Here is a 15,354-nt window from a genome sequence, read left to right as displayed (position 1 = left end):
AACATGAATTTTGTCAGAACTTTGTAACAAAAACAATGCCTCCTATGATAACCATAATATTACTATCTCAGGAGAAATAAGGGCACACTCAAATTGTGTGCTTTCAGTATTTACCGACTGATATGTCAGTGGTTAGGCAGAAGATAATTGTACTGAGTGGGGTAGTCCCATACATTTTTTAGATATTTTGCCAGACCGTTATTAGTTTTCTTGGTTTTTTTAACTATTTGTATTTGGTGGCCTACTTCCATCCATACCGTTCTGACTTTATCTAAATGAATATACCATAAACATTAATTCAGCATTATACAATTAATTGTAATAATTTTTAGATTAGAACCTATAATCTCTTGCTCTGACAGCTACTGAACAAAGTTTTTTACTACTAACTATAATATATAATTATTCATCAATTACAACTTTTTCCTAAAGCATTTCACACATATTAACTCATTTGGTCTTCACAACCTGAGTTGCAGCCCTGTTAAGGGGATTAATGGGGATTGTATTCCCCAATAAGGAGGCAGGCAGGGATAATAATAGGCTGATATGTAACAGAACCACCATAGTGGTTGTTTATAACCAGTGTCCATTCTGATTAGTGAGGCTTCTGTTCAGTTTGGGTGGTGCCCATACCTTACCAGTGGCTAAATATTTTGACTATCACCCTGGAAGCAGGTTTATGTTTTAAATTACTTGGTTCAAGATACATGGTTAGTAAATGACAAGGTTAGTAAATGACAAAACCAGAACTAGAACCCCAGCCTTCCAATTCGTAGTCCAGTCCTCTTTCTTCCAGATCTTTCCTTAATAAAAGTGGCAAGCAATCCTTCTGTCCAAAAATATTTTGTGATAAATTTAAATTTGGGACAATATTTTTTTTCTTTCTCTAGCAAAATAACAAAAAAGTAATACTCACATGAAATGAGAGGGTTTTTCCCCCTGAATTAAGATATATAAAGTCCTTAGACTAGAACATGGCATATATTAAGTGTTTGCAATTATTGTTAGTCTGCGTAGGTTTCCCTTGTTACCGCAGATATTAAAATATTATTGGATTAAGGAATATGTGAAATTATCAAATATGTAATATTAATCGTAAAAACATTATAGCCATTATTTAGAGAAAGCTGGTGTTAATATTTCTGTGACATCAATTTATCGCCAAAACCTGTGATCTTTTTCTAAAAACTAGATGTTAATTTAATATTAATGCTTGGCTTTGAACATCTTAAGTTTATGAACCAGTACCTAGAATATCAAACTGTCCTGCTTTTGAAAAATCCTTTTGTTTCACTCTTTAAATCTCTACACAGATTCACCAGGCATGCAAACTAATCTGCAGGAAATGCAAACGCCATGTGACTGATCTAACGGGTCAGGTGGTCCAGGAAGGAACCCGGCGCTACAGGCTGTGTAATGAGTGCCTCGCTGAAGTTGGCATAGACAGCCTCCCCATTGATTTGGAAGCTGAACAGCATCTTATGTCCCCATCAGATGGAGACAAGGATTCCAGATGGCACCTGAGTGAAGATGAGAATAGATCATACGTGGAGATTGTAGAGGATGGGTCTGCTGATCTGGTCATACAACAGGTTGATGACAGTGAAGAAGAAGAAGAAAAGGAAATAAAGCCCAACATTAGGTAGTTGTAATGTGAACCGACAGAGCTGGCATGTCTGCAACTTACACTGACTTTCTGTCTCTCTCCCTTTCCATGGTCAGAGTCTGGTTAACAGATTGATCAGACTGACGTAAAAGTAGTGACCTGATGTAACTTGCATGCTTTCTGAACAGGCCATTGTGTCCATTCTGAACTTTGTTGCCCTAAAATGTGTTGCTGCACTGGGAAGAAAGTCCTAGCTTGAGTTGGTATGATGGAGGAACAATTAATCTTCTTACTTTTACTACACAGATACCTTTTTTCTTTTAATATTGGAAGATCTACTTAGCAAACTCTTTTCAAAGGAAATATTTTAAATAAATTTACCACAACCAAAGTTTACGTAAGATAATTTCAAGGTGTTTCAAAAACACATAAACTACCAATATTGAGTTTTCACAGGAGACCAGGTAAGAGCACATTTAAAGGCCTGGCACCCCCCCTGACTGAACTGTTAAGTCTTTCTATTAACTTCAGATCTAAAACAACCTATTGTCATTCCAGTATCCTAAATGTTTTAGGATTATGGCAGAAGACAAATCTAAAATGTTTGAAATTGTTCATTTTTGAAATTTTTTCATTAAGTTAAAAATTACTCTGATGTAGTCAGTATTGTTTAAAAAAAACCCCAAAACCTAAAGTAGAGTGAAGAACTTTTACCAGTTCTTAAGAGTGATTTCTAATGTTTATGTACTGCTATATTATTTATAAAGTGCTCTCTCTCATTTTCTCACCTAAGCAGCAAGGTAAATATTATTGTCTCTGATTTACAAATGAGCAAAGTAAGGTCAGAAAGTTTAAGGGGTGGGATTGGACAGATTTTGATTTTAAACAGTCCTTTTTCAACTTTCTCTCCCTGTGTTGTCTCCTGAAATGGCCAAGAATTGAGGTCAAACCTTAGCAATCAGCAGTAATCATAAAAAGAAGCCTATCAGAATTAGAAAGTGTAAAAGAGAAAGAATTTCATCATCTTCAACAATATATAACATCTTGAAGTAGTTATTCAAATAATCCTAAATAATGTCCCTACAGTATCTATTGACATGTTTTTATGTTATTTATGTGTAAATTTTATATATAAAACTATATGAACAAATTATTCTCTTAAATGCTTTATGCATTTTTGCTTCTCTTGTTTATATGATTTTTCAACAAACTTTTCTCCTAGGATACAAAGTTAAGTTTAAACTCCTGCCCTGTATGAATTAGGAAACATTGCAAAATTACAGTTAAATTGGAGAAGGATTATCTTAATTCTAAAGATAAAATATAAATACCAGAAGAACTGACCTTCATAAAGGTCTCTGCAAGATATCACAATTAAGCTTGATATAATTTAATTTTGATAGGGAGAGGCTCCATGAGTTATACTGTATTTTTTTTTTAGGCTGACTTTTTTTTTTTTTTTTGAGGAAGATTAGCCCTGAGCTAACTACTGCCAATCCTCCTCTTTTTGCTGAGGAAGCCTGGCACTGAGCTAACATCCATGCCCATCTTCCTCTACTTTATACATGGGACGCCTACCACAGCATGGCCTGCCAAGCAGTGCCATGTCCACACCCGGGATCCGAACCGGTGAACCCCGGGCTGCCAAGAAGCGGAACGTGCAAACTTAACCACTGCACCACCAGGCCAGCCCCTATACTCTATTTTTAAATGCCATGACATATACCTCAAGATGATACTTTCTATGTTATTATCTTCTCTTATTCTTTAATGAATGATTGTCCTTGATACCAATTTGTGAGCTAAAATGGTTAATATCTTTAAAATTTTTTATAAATAGATGAATAACCACTTTGTTTTATGGTACTTAATTCTGAGACTTTTTCAAGATTCCCTTGATAGTAAATTTCCAGTTGCTTCAAGACTGGATGATGAGCATGAGTCCATTGTTCTCCCAACATGACTGTTCCTGAATCAGGAGTGTTAACAATTAAGTTGTATCCAAATGAGGGAGGGAACACTTGTCATACTCTCGTCTCACCAGATGATGGTAACATCTTTCAAAATTATAATCTGATTTTTAGTCATTGGAGCCCATAGGAAAAATGACTGATTTGAGCTTTATTCATAGAAATGAAGTAGTGCTTGCATGTGTACACTCTAACGCACTTTAGTCTATGATCTAAAAAATGTTTTTTTATGCTATTATCTTTTGCATGCAAATTTTACATATATTGGCATGAATGTCCACAAAGTCCACTGAACACAGTGCCACCAGCACTTGTAGAGCCTTATCAGAAATAATGCTTTCTCATAATTGTTTATAACAAGCATCAAGCAATCCCCACAAAACAGCTATCAAGTTCACCTAACTAGACAGCACATCTGTTCTATTATTTTAGGATCATAAAAGAACATTTGCGATGTTTGTAAGTTGTAAATAATAACTCCAGTTATCATATCATATATATCTAAGACTTTAGAGACCAGTTCTTTCCTAGAGTGAAACTGTCCATGAATGGTTTCTAAGAAAACCGAATTCTTTGGCTTTTAAATGTGGGAAAATATTACATAGGGGTATAATCTGTTAATATAAGCTTTATTTATGCCAAGGATTTCTTTTTTGAATTTTAAGAAAATAATAAGTTGGTTAGACCAAAGTTTGCTCTTACGGTAATGCTGTTTATCAGCTTCTGAACGCCCTTCTAACGCTGGTCCTCGAGTGTCTGGTTGATGGGATGAAGTTTTGTAAAAATAAAGCACCAGTGCACTTGTGCCTCGTGTGTGGAGGAAGCGTAATGGACTAGATCAGCAGTTTAAAGGCTTTTTTTTTTTTTTTTTTACCCAAGAAACCCTTTCTCCAAATGAATTGTTTCATAGAGAAGTTCAGCATTTAAGGGAGAAACTCTAAAATCAGAGGTGCTCTGGTTAAAGCTCCCTGCGAGCCTTTCCCCAGACACCTTTGCAGAGTTCAGGAGCACAGCACTGACAACTGTGGGACAAGGTAACTGAATTCCCTTTCAGCACTGCAGTCTCTCTGCCTTACTCCTCTGACTGTGCTTACGAGCCAGTAACCATAGGGTCTCTTAGAGCTGCGAATCACTTCCTTGGTAGACAATGCTACTTCTATAGTTATCATATCTTAAGACTTTTCAAGAAGAAATTTTTCAATATTGTATTTTTGAATAATGAAATCAAAGCAAACAGTTACTGCTTTTATATGGCCAAGTTACTGCTCAATGGATGAAAAAGTTTGGTGTTTCAGTTACTTATGAACTCAGAACTCAAGTCATTAAAGTTATTTTGCCAAGTCATGCTAAGATATATTGAAACTTCCACTCATATTGTGTTTTTGTATATATATCTATTTTTTTGAGTCCTAAAATTAATGCTGTGGTAAATCACTAAAAACAGTACAGCGTAAGATGTGTTTAACTGGGAAGGGTGATAATAATAGGTACTGGAGGACCAAACTTTAGATTCTAAATGGAAAGTTCTATGTTATTTTATATTGGCGTGGATCAGTATTACTATTTATCATTTATATAGCATTTTATATTTGAAAAGTATTTAATAATTTTTGTTATTCTTTACATATCTATGAAATAGGACAGTTATCCCACATGAAAGGTAAAGAAATTGAGGCAGAGAGTAAAGCAACCTACCTAAGACAACCCAGTGAAACCATGGCAAAAATAGGAATAATTAGAATGATCAAGTTTTCTGAATCCTAGAAGATCAGCTTAATTCACTGAGGTGTGTTGTGTATTATTCTATTTTGTGAGATGACTTTATGCAAGTAACAGTCAATTGTTTTAAAACTGACATTATTGTATGTGGATAAATCCTATACAGAATAAATATTATGTAAAGGACGAGACTTTAATTACAAGAGTTTCCATGGTAAAATTCAGATTATCACAGAAATGGCACTATTTAGCCAGCGGCTTTATATATTGTGAAGTATAATTAATATTTTCTTTTGATACGGGTGTTTCTTTACTATTCATGCTAATGGAACCATGAATAGACCAGGAAAATGAAATCCACAGAGGGATCTATAAACTTCACTTTCTGACATGTTAGCCTTTTCCCTACAGAACTTGTATTAATGCCAACAAGAAGTCAAATATGTTAATAAGCAATAAACCACACACAAGAGAAGCCAAGGGCCTCTTAACTTTTAAAAGCAAATTATTTTGAAATGTACATACTTAAATAGCATGATAAACACTTTTCGCCATCCCTTTTTGTTTTATTCACACCAGCAAAAGCCTTTGGACATTTTATCACCTTTAGATAGGAAACCAGTGACCAGGATAATGCCATCACCTCTTTACCTTTGAGTTTGATTAGATCATTTACAAACAATATTACATTGAATACAGATTATAAGGGACATCTAAGAATTGATTATACTTTGCTTTGCTCTTTCAGATTTCTAGATACTTAAATCCATTACACAGTTTCTTGATGTTCCCATTGGGAAAATCTTTTAATTCCTTATTAATATTATTTACAACTACTCAGTTCCTTTATTAAAGAGTAACATTTTATTCAGCCCATAAGAGAAAAAAAATGGAACATTTCTGCCTAAACCATAGTTCTCAACCTTGGCTGCACATGAGAATCACTTGTGGAGCCTTTAAAAATACAGATGCCTAGGAAAATCAGACTCTGGCAGATGGGCCCTGGGCATAAGTATTTTTTAAAATCTTCCCAGCATTTTTTATGTGCAAAATAGGTCCTCCATGCAAGATTTCCTCCTGTCCTCCCCACATAGAGGCTAGGGATGGGCAGTTGGACCATTTGACCTTCCAGGCCACTGGATCTCAACCCTATCAGTATGGAAAAAATTTTACGACATGAAGCCCAGTCCAAGAAAATATTGATTTTTGTGAAATTTCAAGATACTATGTATGTTTCCTGATTGAAAGTTGTTTTTTTAAAAAAAAGATTGGCACCGGAGCCATAACATGTTACCAATCTTCTTTTCTTTTTTCCTTCTCCCCAAAGCCCTCCAGTACATAGTTGTATATTCTAGCTGTAGGTCCTTCTGGCTCTGCTCTGTGGGATGCTGCCTCAGCATGGCTTTATGGGCGGCGCTAGTTGCGAGCCCAGGATGGGAACCATGGAAACCTTGGGCCACTGAAGCAGAGCACATGAACTTAACCACTCAGCCACGGGCTGGCCCCCTGATTTAAAGTTTAAAAAAAAAAAAGAAAGAAAAAGGAGCCAGAATACACTCTAAGCACTATGGAGCGTAACTGCTACACGTTATAAAGCTATCAATGAATTGAATTAAATCTTTTTTTTTTTAAGATTGACACCTGGGTTAACATCTGTTGCCAATCTTTTTTCGTTTTTTTTTTTTTTTGCCCTTCTTCTCTTCCCCAAAGTCCCCCAGTGCATAGTTGTAGGTCCCTCCGGTTGTGCTATGTGGGACTCCGGCTCGGCACAGCTTGCCGTGCCACGTCTGTGCCCAGCATCGGAACCAGAGAAACCCCGGGCGCCGAAGCAGAGCACGCTAACCTAACCACTCAGCCCAGGGCCAGCCCTCTAAATCATTTTTTTATTCAAGTTAAATGTCATACTAGAGAAGCAGGACTCAGTTCTAAGAGATGTTATTGAAAGAAGCATTCGGACAAATTTGGAAACAAAAGTAAATTTCTTCTTTACCTTTTCAAGTTATTGTCATTAAAAATTTGTTTTAAAAATAACTTTAAACGACTTTTGAGTACCATGCTCCTTTCCACTTTTAAGGTTATGTTTGCAATTCAAACACAAGTATATTCCTGTAGCAGTATTGTATATACAGACACTCCCTCGCTGTCTCCTGCAAAAGAGAATTTCATCCAATAACGAAGTGGCTCTTTTTTACATAATTCAAAAAAGTTAAATGCTGAAATAAAATAGATACTGTGTCCTTTGTTGCGCATTTGAGTTGACTTAAAGCGTTTTCCCCGGAGGAAAAAAATCCACACGGAACTTAGTGGAAAACGACGCCTGTAAGTATTGGCACCAGATGCTCTAGTATTTTGGGGCCATGTTAAAGAATGAAAGTCTGGGTTTTTTCCTAGCCAGCAGTGACACACTCTCACGCTCAGGCGGGTGACCGGCTTGGCTTTATATTTTATTTTCCGGGATGAGTACACCAGTGGGTGGGATTAAGGAGTAGGACCCTTTGTTTTCCGCTACACTACTTCTCCTGGAAGTTATCGCAGAGTCAGGCAGCTGGCCCCCCGGAGAGACCCCCGACCTACCAGACACCCCTGAGGCTACACTGGGGCGGGATAGAAGTTTTCTGTCCTGCGTAGTGAGCGCCCAATAAGGATCCCACATTCGCGCGGTACCTATTAGATCCCAGCCCTCTGAGGTGGGCACTGGCGCTGTCCCCATTTAAAACAAATAACGTGAGGCTTGAGAAGTTGAATGACCGACTCCAAAGCCACCCACGACTCAGAGCGCCGCAGGGACTCGAGTCCACGCAGGATGCGGTAGCCGGTGCCTAAAACCGCTGCCCTACAACCAGAGGGCTAGTCGACTTCATCCCGACTCTCGGTTAGAACACTGTTGTCCGTGCCACAAAGCGCTTCCCTGCCTGGGGCGTCGCCGAATTCGCCGTCGGCTGCCCCTCCCACACACAGCGGGACCGCGCCCCGGGCCTCGCCGCTCCGAGAGGTGGCCTGGGGGCCAATGAGAGCCTTCGGCGCTCCCTGCAGCCAAGCCAGCAGGAGGCGGGAAGACACCCGGGGCGGAACCTGGACCCTGCGTTGGAGAACGACTCCTGCTCGGGAAGCTACTGCTGGTCACATTCCGCCAGGGGCACCTACCTCGCTGGCGGTCTCAAGTTTACCCAGAGTGCTTGCCTTTTCTTTCTTCCCTTCTTCTTCTTTTTTTTTTTAATTGCTTTTTCTCTCCCAATCCCCTCCGTACATAGCTGCATATCCTAGATATGGGTCCTTCTAGTTGTGGCCTGATGAGCGGTGCCATGTCCGTGCCCAGGACCCAAACCGGTGGAACCCTGGGCCACCAAAGCAGAGCGCACGAACTCAACCAATCGGCCAAGGGGCGGCCCCCTCTTCCTTTCTTCTCTTCCTGCCCTCTCTTTTTCAGGGGCTCATAACTCTTTAAGAGAAACACTGAGCAACAAGTGTTTTAACCTGACAGCCCTGCAAAGTAGGTACTATAACGGCAGATGAAGAAACTGGCTTAGAGTGGTGAAAAGAATGGGCCAACAGATAGAGAAAGACAATCTCTGTATGACTCCACTTACACGTGGAAGTTAAACACTGGACAAAGAGAACAGATTAGTGGTTACCAGGGGAAAGAAAGGGGGGGCACAAAGGGTGAACTGGTGCACCTACAGTATGACTGACAAATAATAATACACAACTGAAATTTCACAAGGTTGTAAAACTATCATAACCTCAATAAAAAATAAAATAGAAAAAAATTAAAAAGAAAGAACCAAGATCAGAGTTTGGAAGTTTCATGAAAAACTGGAAGCCTTGGCTCCTATCTTTATGTAACACACACAGAAATATCCACATATTGCAAACTGAGGCATTTATAATGACTTGAGGAACCCCTATCACATGCAGGCAGAGCAATGAAATGAAGCCCTGGAGGAACTTTACATTCCAGCTGGGGAGACAGACACGGCCAATGATGAAGGGAGGTGCCAGGTGCCAGAAGTACGTTTGGGCAGGGAGAGTTTTGTTTTTACACAAAAATGAATATAGATAAAAAGGGTTGTTAATCTCAACATGCAAATAACCTATGTTGATTTTTTTTTTTTTTTAAAAAGGGCAATTACAAGCCATGCCTTGACAAATGGAAAGAACATCCAATTAGGAGACACAATGAAGGAAGAAGAAAGTCGGTCAACATAACTGAGGAAAACTAGCAAATAGCTGAGTGCAGGGAACGGAAGTGTGAGAGGAGTCCAAGGCAATTCCAGTCTGGAGAGTGGGCGGGTCAGGGCGCCACTGATGAAAATAAAGGAAGTGGAATTTGGATATGAAAACATGACAATAAGGGTCTCTCCCTAAGAAGCATGTCACCAGGGGCTCTGGAATCAGGAAGACCTGGATTAGGTGTCACTGAAACAGACCACTAAAAGAAGGTTCAAAGGAGGTGTATATAAAGCAACCAGAAGCCAGTTCCCTCGCTCCTTAAAGTGCTTACAACTTCACAGGGGAGTTGCGGCTACATGTATTAACTGACTTAAGGAACTTTACGTAGCAATGTATCAGTAAATTTAAGATGTTGTCTATGTATTTCATTGGAACTGAGAGGACCCAGTAAAGCAGGGATCGAGCAGGTGGGATGAGTCCAAATAACTTCTAAGAGGTGAGTTTCCAGTTACATATATTGAAAAAGGACAAGATTGGCAGGTAAGAATCTGGGCAACAGAATAGACAGATCTACAAAACAGAAAGCAGATTAGGTTGCCTAGGGCTGGGAGGGCTGGGGGGAGGGTGACTGCTTAAAAGGTAGTGTGTTTCTTTTTGGAGTGCAAATGCTCTAAAATTGATTGTGGCGATGGTTACGCAACTGTGAAAATACAGCAAAAATTGTTGAATGGCTGAATTGTATGGTATGTGAATTATATCTCAATAAAGTTGTTATAAAAACAAAGAGAAAAAGAATCTGGGCAAAAATTCAAAGGTAGTTACTGGTGAGTTATTGTGTGAACTTGCCTGGCGGGTGATAGTGGGTGGGCTGAACTGGTACTGAGAGAAGACTCTGGAGAGGCCATGGGAACAAGGATGAAGGCAGAAACACAGTCAGCCAATGATTTGTCTTTCTTCTCACTGTGACACATCCCTTGAATGTTTAATACTGTGAGCTGCAAGGGAATCAGCAAGAGACCATAAATGGAAGGGAGCCCCCTAGAAGGGCAATTGGTTTGTCATAAATGGACAGGCACAGCTTTTGAAAACAGATGCTCAACTCAGATATGGAAGAAAGAAAACTAGATTAACACAGGAAAGACTTGGAGTAGAGAAGCAGGAAAGGAAAAGAAGACAGAAGAGAAAGAAGAGAGGGAAAGGCAGAAAGGAGTAGCTTTGTTTGCCCTTCTTAAAAAACAGAGACTAGCAGAAGGGCACTGGCTACCAGTGATTTCTAGGCCGGCGACACCCGCTAACCAAGCACTGTGCACTTTTTCAAAAATTAAGGAGGAAAAGGGAGCTGTTAGCTTTTCTGCTTGTTCCAATAATAATACCAGCCCTCACTGACAGCATTTACCATGTGTCAGGCACCGTCCTAAGAGCTTTAAGTGTATACCTCTTATTTAATCCTCTCAACAACCCTACAAGTACTACAATCACGAGTTAAAATGAGGATATAAGGCACAGAGAGGTTAAGCAACATGCCCCAAATGGACAGTTAGTCAGTGGCAGAACCAGGACTTGAACCCCAGTGATCTGGCCCCAGTTTGTGCTATTAACCACTACATCCCCAAAATCCTCGAAATAAAAGTTAGCACAGTAGCGTTTAAATTCCACAGCTCCAAGTGTAATTCCAAAATGACTCCCTTTCTCTTCATTTACAAAATAAAATTCTTAACTATCCTAGCAATGCCAGGGACACCTGGTCTGTGAGTAGGCATTACCTCCATTTCAGAGTTGAGGACACTGAGCCTCAGAGAGGTTAAGAAAATGTCCCAAAGTCATAGAGCTAGTGAATGACAGGGTCAAGATTGAATCCATGACTCTACTGTCCTTAAAGTCTATACTTGCAGGTAATTTTCAAAACACATACAGTTGTATATTTATTCGGCAGTGGGAAAAAACAATAGAAATCCACTATTCTCTACGCTCTTGTCCTAAGAAATCATATATTTCTGGAATTTAAGTATTTTTCCTAAATATTAGCTTTTGAACTTTTAGAATAAGTGTCAGGGAAAATGGGACAGTCTTTGTCAGTCATCTTTTTTAATAGAAATAAATATAATTTGGGGGCTGGCCCCGTGGCTGAGTGGTTAAGTTCACGCGCTCCGCTGCAGGCGGCCCACTGTTTCGTTGGTTCGAATCCTGGGCGCGGACATGGCAATGCTCATCAAGCCATGCTGAGGCAGCGTCCCACATGCCACAACTAGAAGGACCCACAACGAAGAATATACATCTATGTACCAGGGGGCTTTGGGGGGAAAAAGGAAAAAATAAAATCTTAAAAAAAAAAATAAATAAATAAATAATAAATATAATTTGTATTGCATAATTACATCTGACTTGTTTTTACGGAGCCCCATTATATAGCACTGGTGGCAAGAGATACAGCTATGCTTTTTTCCCTAGTCAAGTTTGTACTTTACTTGGCTTAATACATCCCAAGAGCTCTTCTTACTCTGGATTCAGCTCTTCCAGTGCCCTCATGGTAACCCATTGTTCATTTCACAGTCAACCCCCCAAGCAGCCCATGATGTGCAAAGGGGTCCACAAAAAACAGAGCCCCATCTCAGCCCCACCTGAACAAAAGGCAAAGAGGTTCTTCTAGACATTTTTTGCGTGGAGGGTCACAATTCAAATTTACAAAATATGCCTGAGAATAAAGCAGGCTAAGAAGCACACTACCCCAGTGATCCTGCTATGTATTCATGTGAAGAGTTACTGTTGAAACCACAGGCTCCTGGCCTAGTCTTCCTTACCCTTCTTTGTTAAATACCCAGGGAAAAAGAATGCGGTGCTCAGAAAGAACACCTAGAAAGCTCACAGACAATTTCTTCCTTTTAGGTTAAGCTCAGCAGACTATCAGATATTTGGCACCACCCAGTGACAATCTTTTCTCATGTACCTGTGAATAAACAGCAACTTTGCAAACTCTTGTATCACAAGAAAGAATACCTCAATCAAGGAAGAGAGAATAGAATAATGTTGCAAATCAAATGAAAGCAGTTTCATTTTTTAAAAGTTATCTCCTTTGAAAAGTTCAGATCATTTTAAAGATGTTTCCCTGGCCTCCTGTCTTCTTAGAAATGCAGGGCTTAAGTAATTTAACAAAACCTTTTTTTAATTCTCCTTTTCTTCTCTAACTGTATAAATATACTGGCTTTATTATAAAATTACATGCTAGAAGGAAAGACCCATTTGTAAGGGCATCAAATTTTTCTTGTGGGAAAATAGGAAGGTGTCAGTACAGATGCAGTGCTTATAAAAAGTGAGAGAAAGAGAAACTTGGGGTTCTTCCTAGAGAAGTCTTCCAATTGTTCAACCAAGTATTTCTTCTATGAAAACCAAGTAGGGGCCTGGCCTGGTGGCACAGCGGTTAAGTTTGTGCGGTCCGCTTCAGTGACCTAGGGTTTGCTGGTTTGGATCCCAGGCGTAGACGTATGCACTGCTTATCAAGCCATGCTGTGGCAGATGTCCCACATATAAAATAGAGGTAGATGGGCACAGATGTTAGCTCAGGACCAGTCTTCCTCAGCAAAAAGAGGAGGATTGGCGGCAAATGTTAGCTCAGGGCTAATCTTCCTCAAAAAAAAAAAAAAGAAAACCAACTGGACTACAGAATGGCTCTGTCCTAGGGCAATCTAAAACACAGCCTCTCTTAATGAACATATAGAAAATAGATGTCTTAACCAATTTGGAAGAAAAGCAAACTCCTGGGTGTAGGATTTCTCAAATTATTATTTTTTTCAAACTGGATTCAGTAAGAACACAGAGGCTTGAGTCTCTTGGGTTGCTGCTTACATCAATGCTCCCTTTTGGGACCAGGCTGGAGAGCCTGCATTCCACTGGAAGAGAGGGACGCACCTGCTGTTCCATCAGGAAATTAATAAAGGAGGAACCACACTTGCCACCTGAAGAATTCCTCAAAGTTTGAATATTTGGGTAACACAGATCAAGGCTGTGCTCTGATTTGCCATTTCTGAAAGTCGCACTTTATGTTACAATGTTCTCCTCTGCAAATCTCCATATTTCAACAGATACTGTAGTACAGAATTTAAATCACGGTATCTTCTCAACAGGAAGAGAAAAAACAGTGCTTCATAGGAGTCTTTTTTTTTTGGTATCTTAAATGTCAATGATCACAAAAACTTCTGGCTTCTCTTCATTATAGACCTGCATTGCTGAATATGTAATTGCCTTGACTTCAGTTCCCTAAAGTTGGGGTCAGAGAAAAAACAAATAGGAAAAAAAGGATATTGAAATCAGAATCATTAACTCTAGCAACAATTGGCAGAAAGTCAAAATGTTAATGTTATTCTGAAAAACTCAAAACTCACATAAAACAATTGGTTATCGAATTAGTACAGTATTAGACACTGATCCAACAAAAACGAGCAGCAACACGAGCACAGCAGAAAGAGCACTGAACTGGAGTTAGGAGATGGAATTCTAATCCTGGCTTTGTTTCCACCTGGATATGGAAGCTGTCCGACCTCTCCTTCACTTGTCAAGTGGGCTGAATCAAAGAACACGAAGCTTTCCTACTGTTCGGCTCGGGGCTCCTTCTCCAGACTTCCTCCCTGCAGCCTAACCTGGGTCCTAGGAACTCGGCCTGTCCTCCTTTCCTCAGCTGTCGATACTCCCTCTACCTCGTGGGGCTCTTCTCCCTCACGTGTTTCTGATGTTCCCTGGCCCAGTTTAGAACCACACGATTAGATGTGCTCTTAGTTCCTACCAGTTCGAGAAAAGAGTCTACAATGATTCTGTGCACCACAAAAGGTATCAGAGAATAGCTGACTGGCATTGCTGGCTCTGGAGCACAAAAGAAATTTGAAGATTTCACAGACAATTGAATGGCGCCCACCTTCGCTTGTTCCCCCTCTGTCAGAATCACCTGAAAAAACTACAACCTAAATCAAATTCAGCTTTCTGCCTACAGGAGCACCATGCTAGCTGGTATCACCTTAAATGTATGTCCACAAATCTCAAAAGGCTACTCAGCACTGACCAGTAATCCTACATTTACCACTAAATTCGCTTTCTCATTGTCTGAGCAATTATTTCACATCTTCACCTCGAGCGCCCCTCCTTCCTCCTCACTCTCGATCAGCCGTGCTTCCTCGAGAAAAGAAGAGCCATCAGTAAGAACTGACGCATCTTCCCCATCACACCTACCCTCCGCCTGTACGTGGCCTCACAGTAGCCTCTCCTCCTGTCACAGTGAATGGCCTGTGCCTGCTCATAGCAGAAGGCAGACTTCGCCACCTCAACACTCTATCCCACACCCCTCCTTACCAACTTAAAGTCTTTTGCTCCGAAATTATTCTCTCCCTCTCCAGCATGATCAATTTTCCCGATTTCTAGATTATTTCCACTTAGCACACAAGGGTGCTACAAAACCTCTTCGCTAAAACAAGACAAAACACTTCTACACTCCTCCCCGACTGGCCACATTCCCCTCTAGCTACTAACGTTCTAGCCGTATGTTCCACTTTTCTGCAAACTCTTCAAAAGAACTGTCTCCACATACTGCTTTTACTTTCCCACCTCTCACTCCCTCCCTAATCCACGCCAAGTATTTATACACATCTTTCCACCATTAGTAAATCCATGCTCAAGTCCCAACCCTTATCTCACTCAACCTCTGGGCAGTCTCAAGAGCATTACATATCTGGCTTTTAGGGCACCCCTCTTCTTTTGTCCCCTCTCACTAGGCTCTCCTCCCTCTTTTCCTTTTTTTTTTTTTTTTTGCTGAGGAAGATTTGCCCTGAGCTAACATCTGTGCCAGTCTTCTTCTGTTTTCTATGTGGGTTGCAACCACATCATGGCCACCCACGAGTGGTGTAG

At 40.1% G+C, this 15,354-nt stretch overlaps 2 protein-coding genes across 17 annotated transcripts in view; one reads left to right on the top strand and one right to left on the bottom strand.

The window, feature by feature from the left end:
• The window catches only part of ZBTB8A (zinc finger and BTB domain containing 8A), a 62,061-nt gene extending 56,566 nt beyond the window's left edge, over window positions 1-5,495 (top strand). For all 6 annotated transcript variants that reach the window (XM_070260483.1, XM_023634279.2, XM_023634285.2 and 3 more), the window contains one exon: window positions 1,317-5,495. In XM_070260483.1, the coding sequence (XP_070116584.1) occupies window positions 1,317-1,649 (333 nt within the window). In that variant the 3' untranslated portion in view covers window positions 1,650-5,495. The remainder of the gene's footprint in view (window positions 1-1,316) is intronic.
• The window catches only part of ZBTB8OS (zinc finger and BTB domain containing 8 opposite strand), a 77,817-nt gene that overhangs the window by 47,533 nt on the left and 14,930 nt on the right, over window positions 1-15,354 (bottom strand). For 5 of the 11 annotated variants that reach the window (XM_070260491.1, XM_023634257.2, XM_001503767.7 and 2 more), the window contains one exon: window positions 12,473-13,719. The exons of 3 other annotated variants lie outside the window; for them this stretch is intronic. In XM_070260491.1, the coding sequence (XP_070116592.1) occupies window positions 13,633-13,719 (87 nt within the window). In that variant the 3' untranslated portion in view covers window positions 12,473-13,632. Of the gene's footprint in view, window positions 1-5,785; window positions 7,446-12,472; window positions 13,720-15,354 lie in introns of those variants that run through there. 3 more of the 11 variants (XM_070260487.1, XM_070260490.1, XR_011436469.1) reach the window with 2 other exon arrangements.

Source organism: Equus caballus, chromosome 2 (assembly GCF_041296265.1).
Source record: "Equus caballus isolate H_3958 breed thoroughbred chromosome 2, TB-T2T, whole genome shotgun sequence".
Lineage (NCBI taxonomy): Eukaryota > Metazoa > Chordata > Mammalia > Perissodactyla > Equidae > Equus > Equus caballus.
The sequence above is the reverse complement of the archived record's forward strand: the minus strand, read 5'-3'. Positions and strand labels throughout refer to the sequence as shown.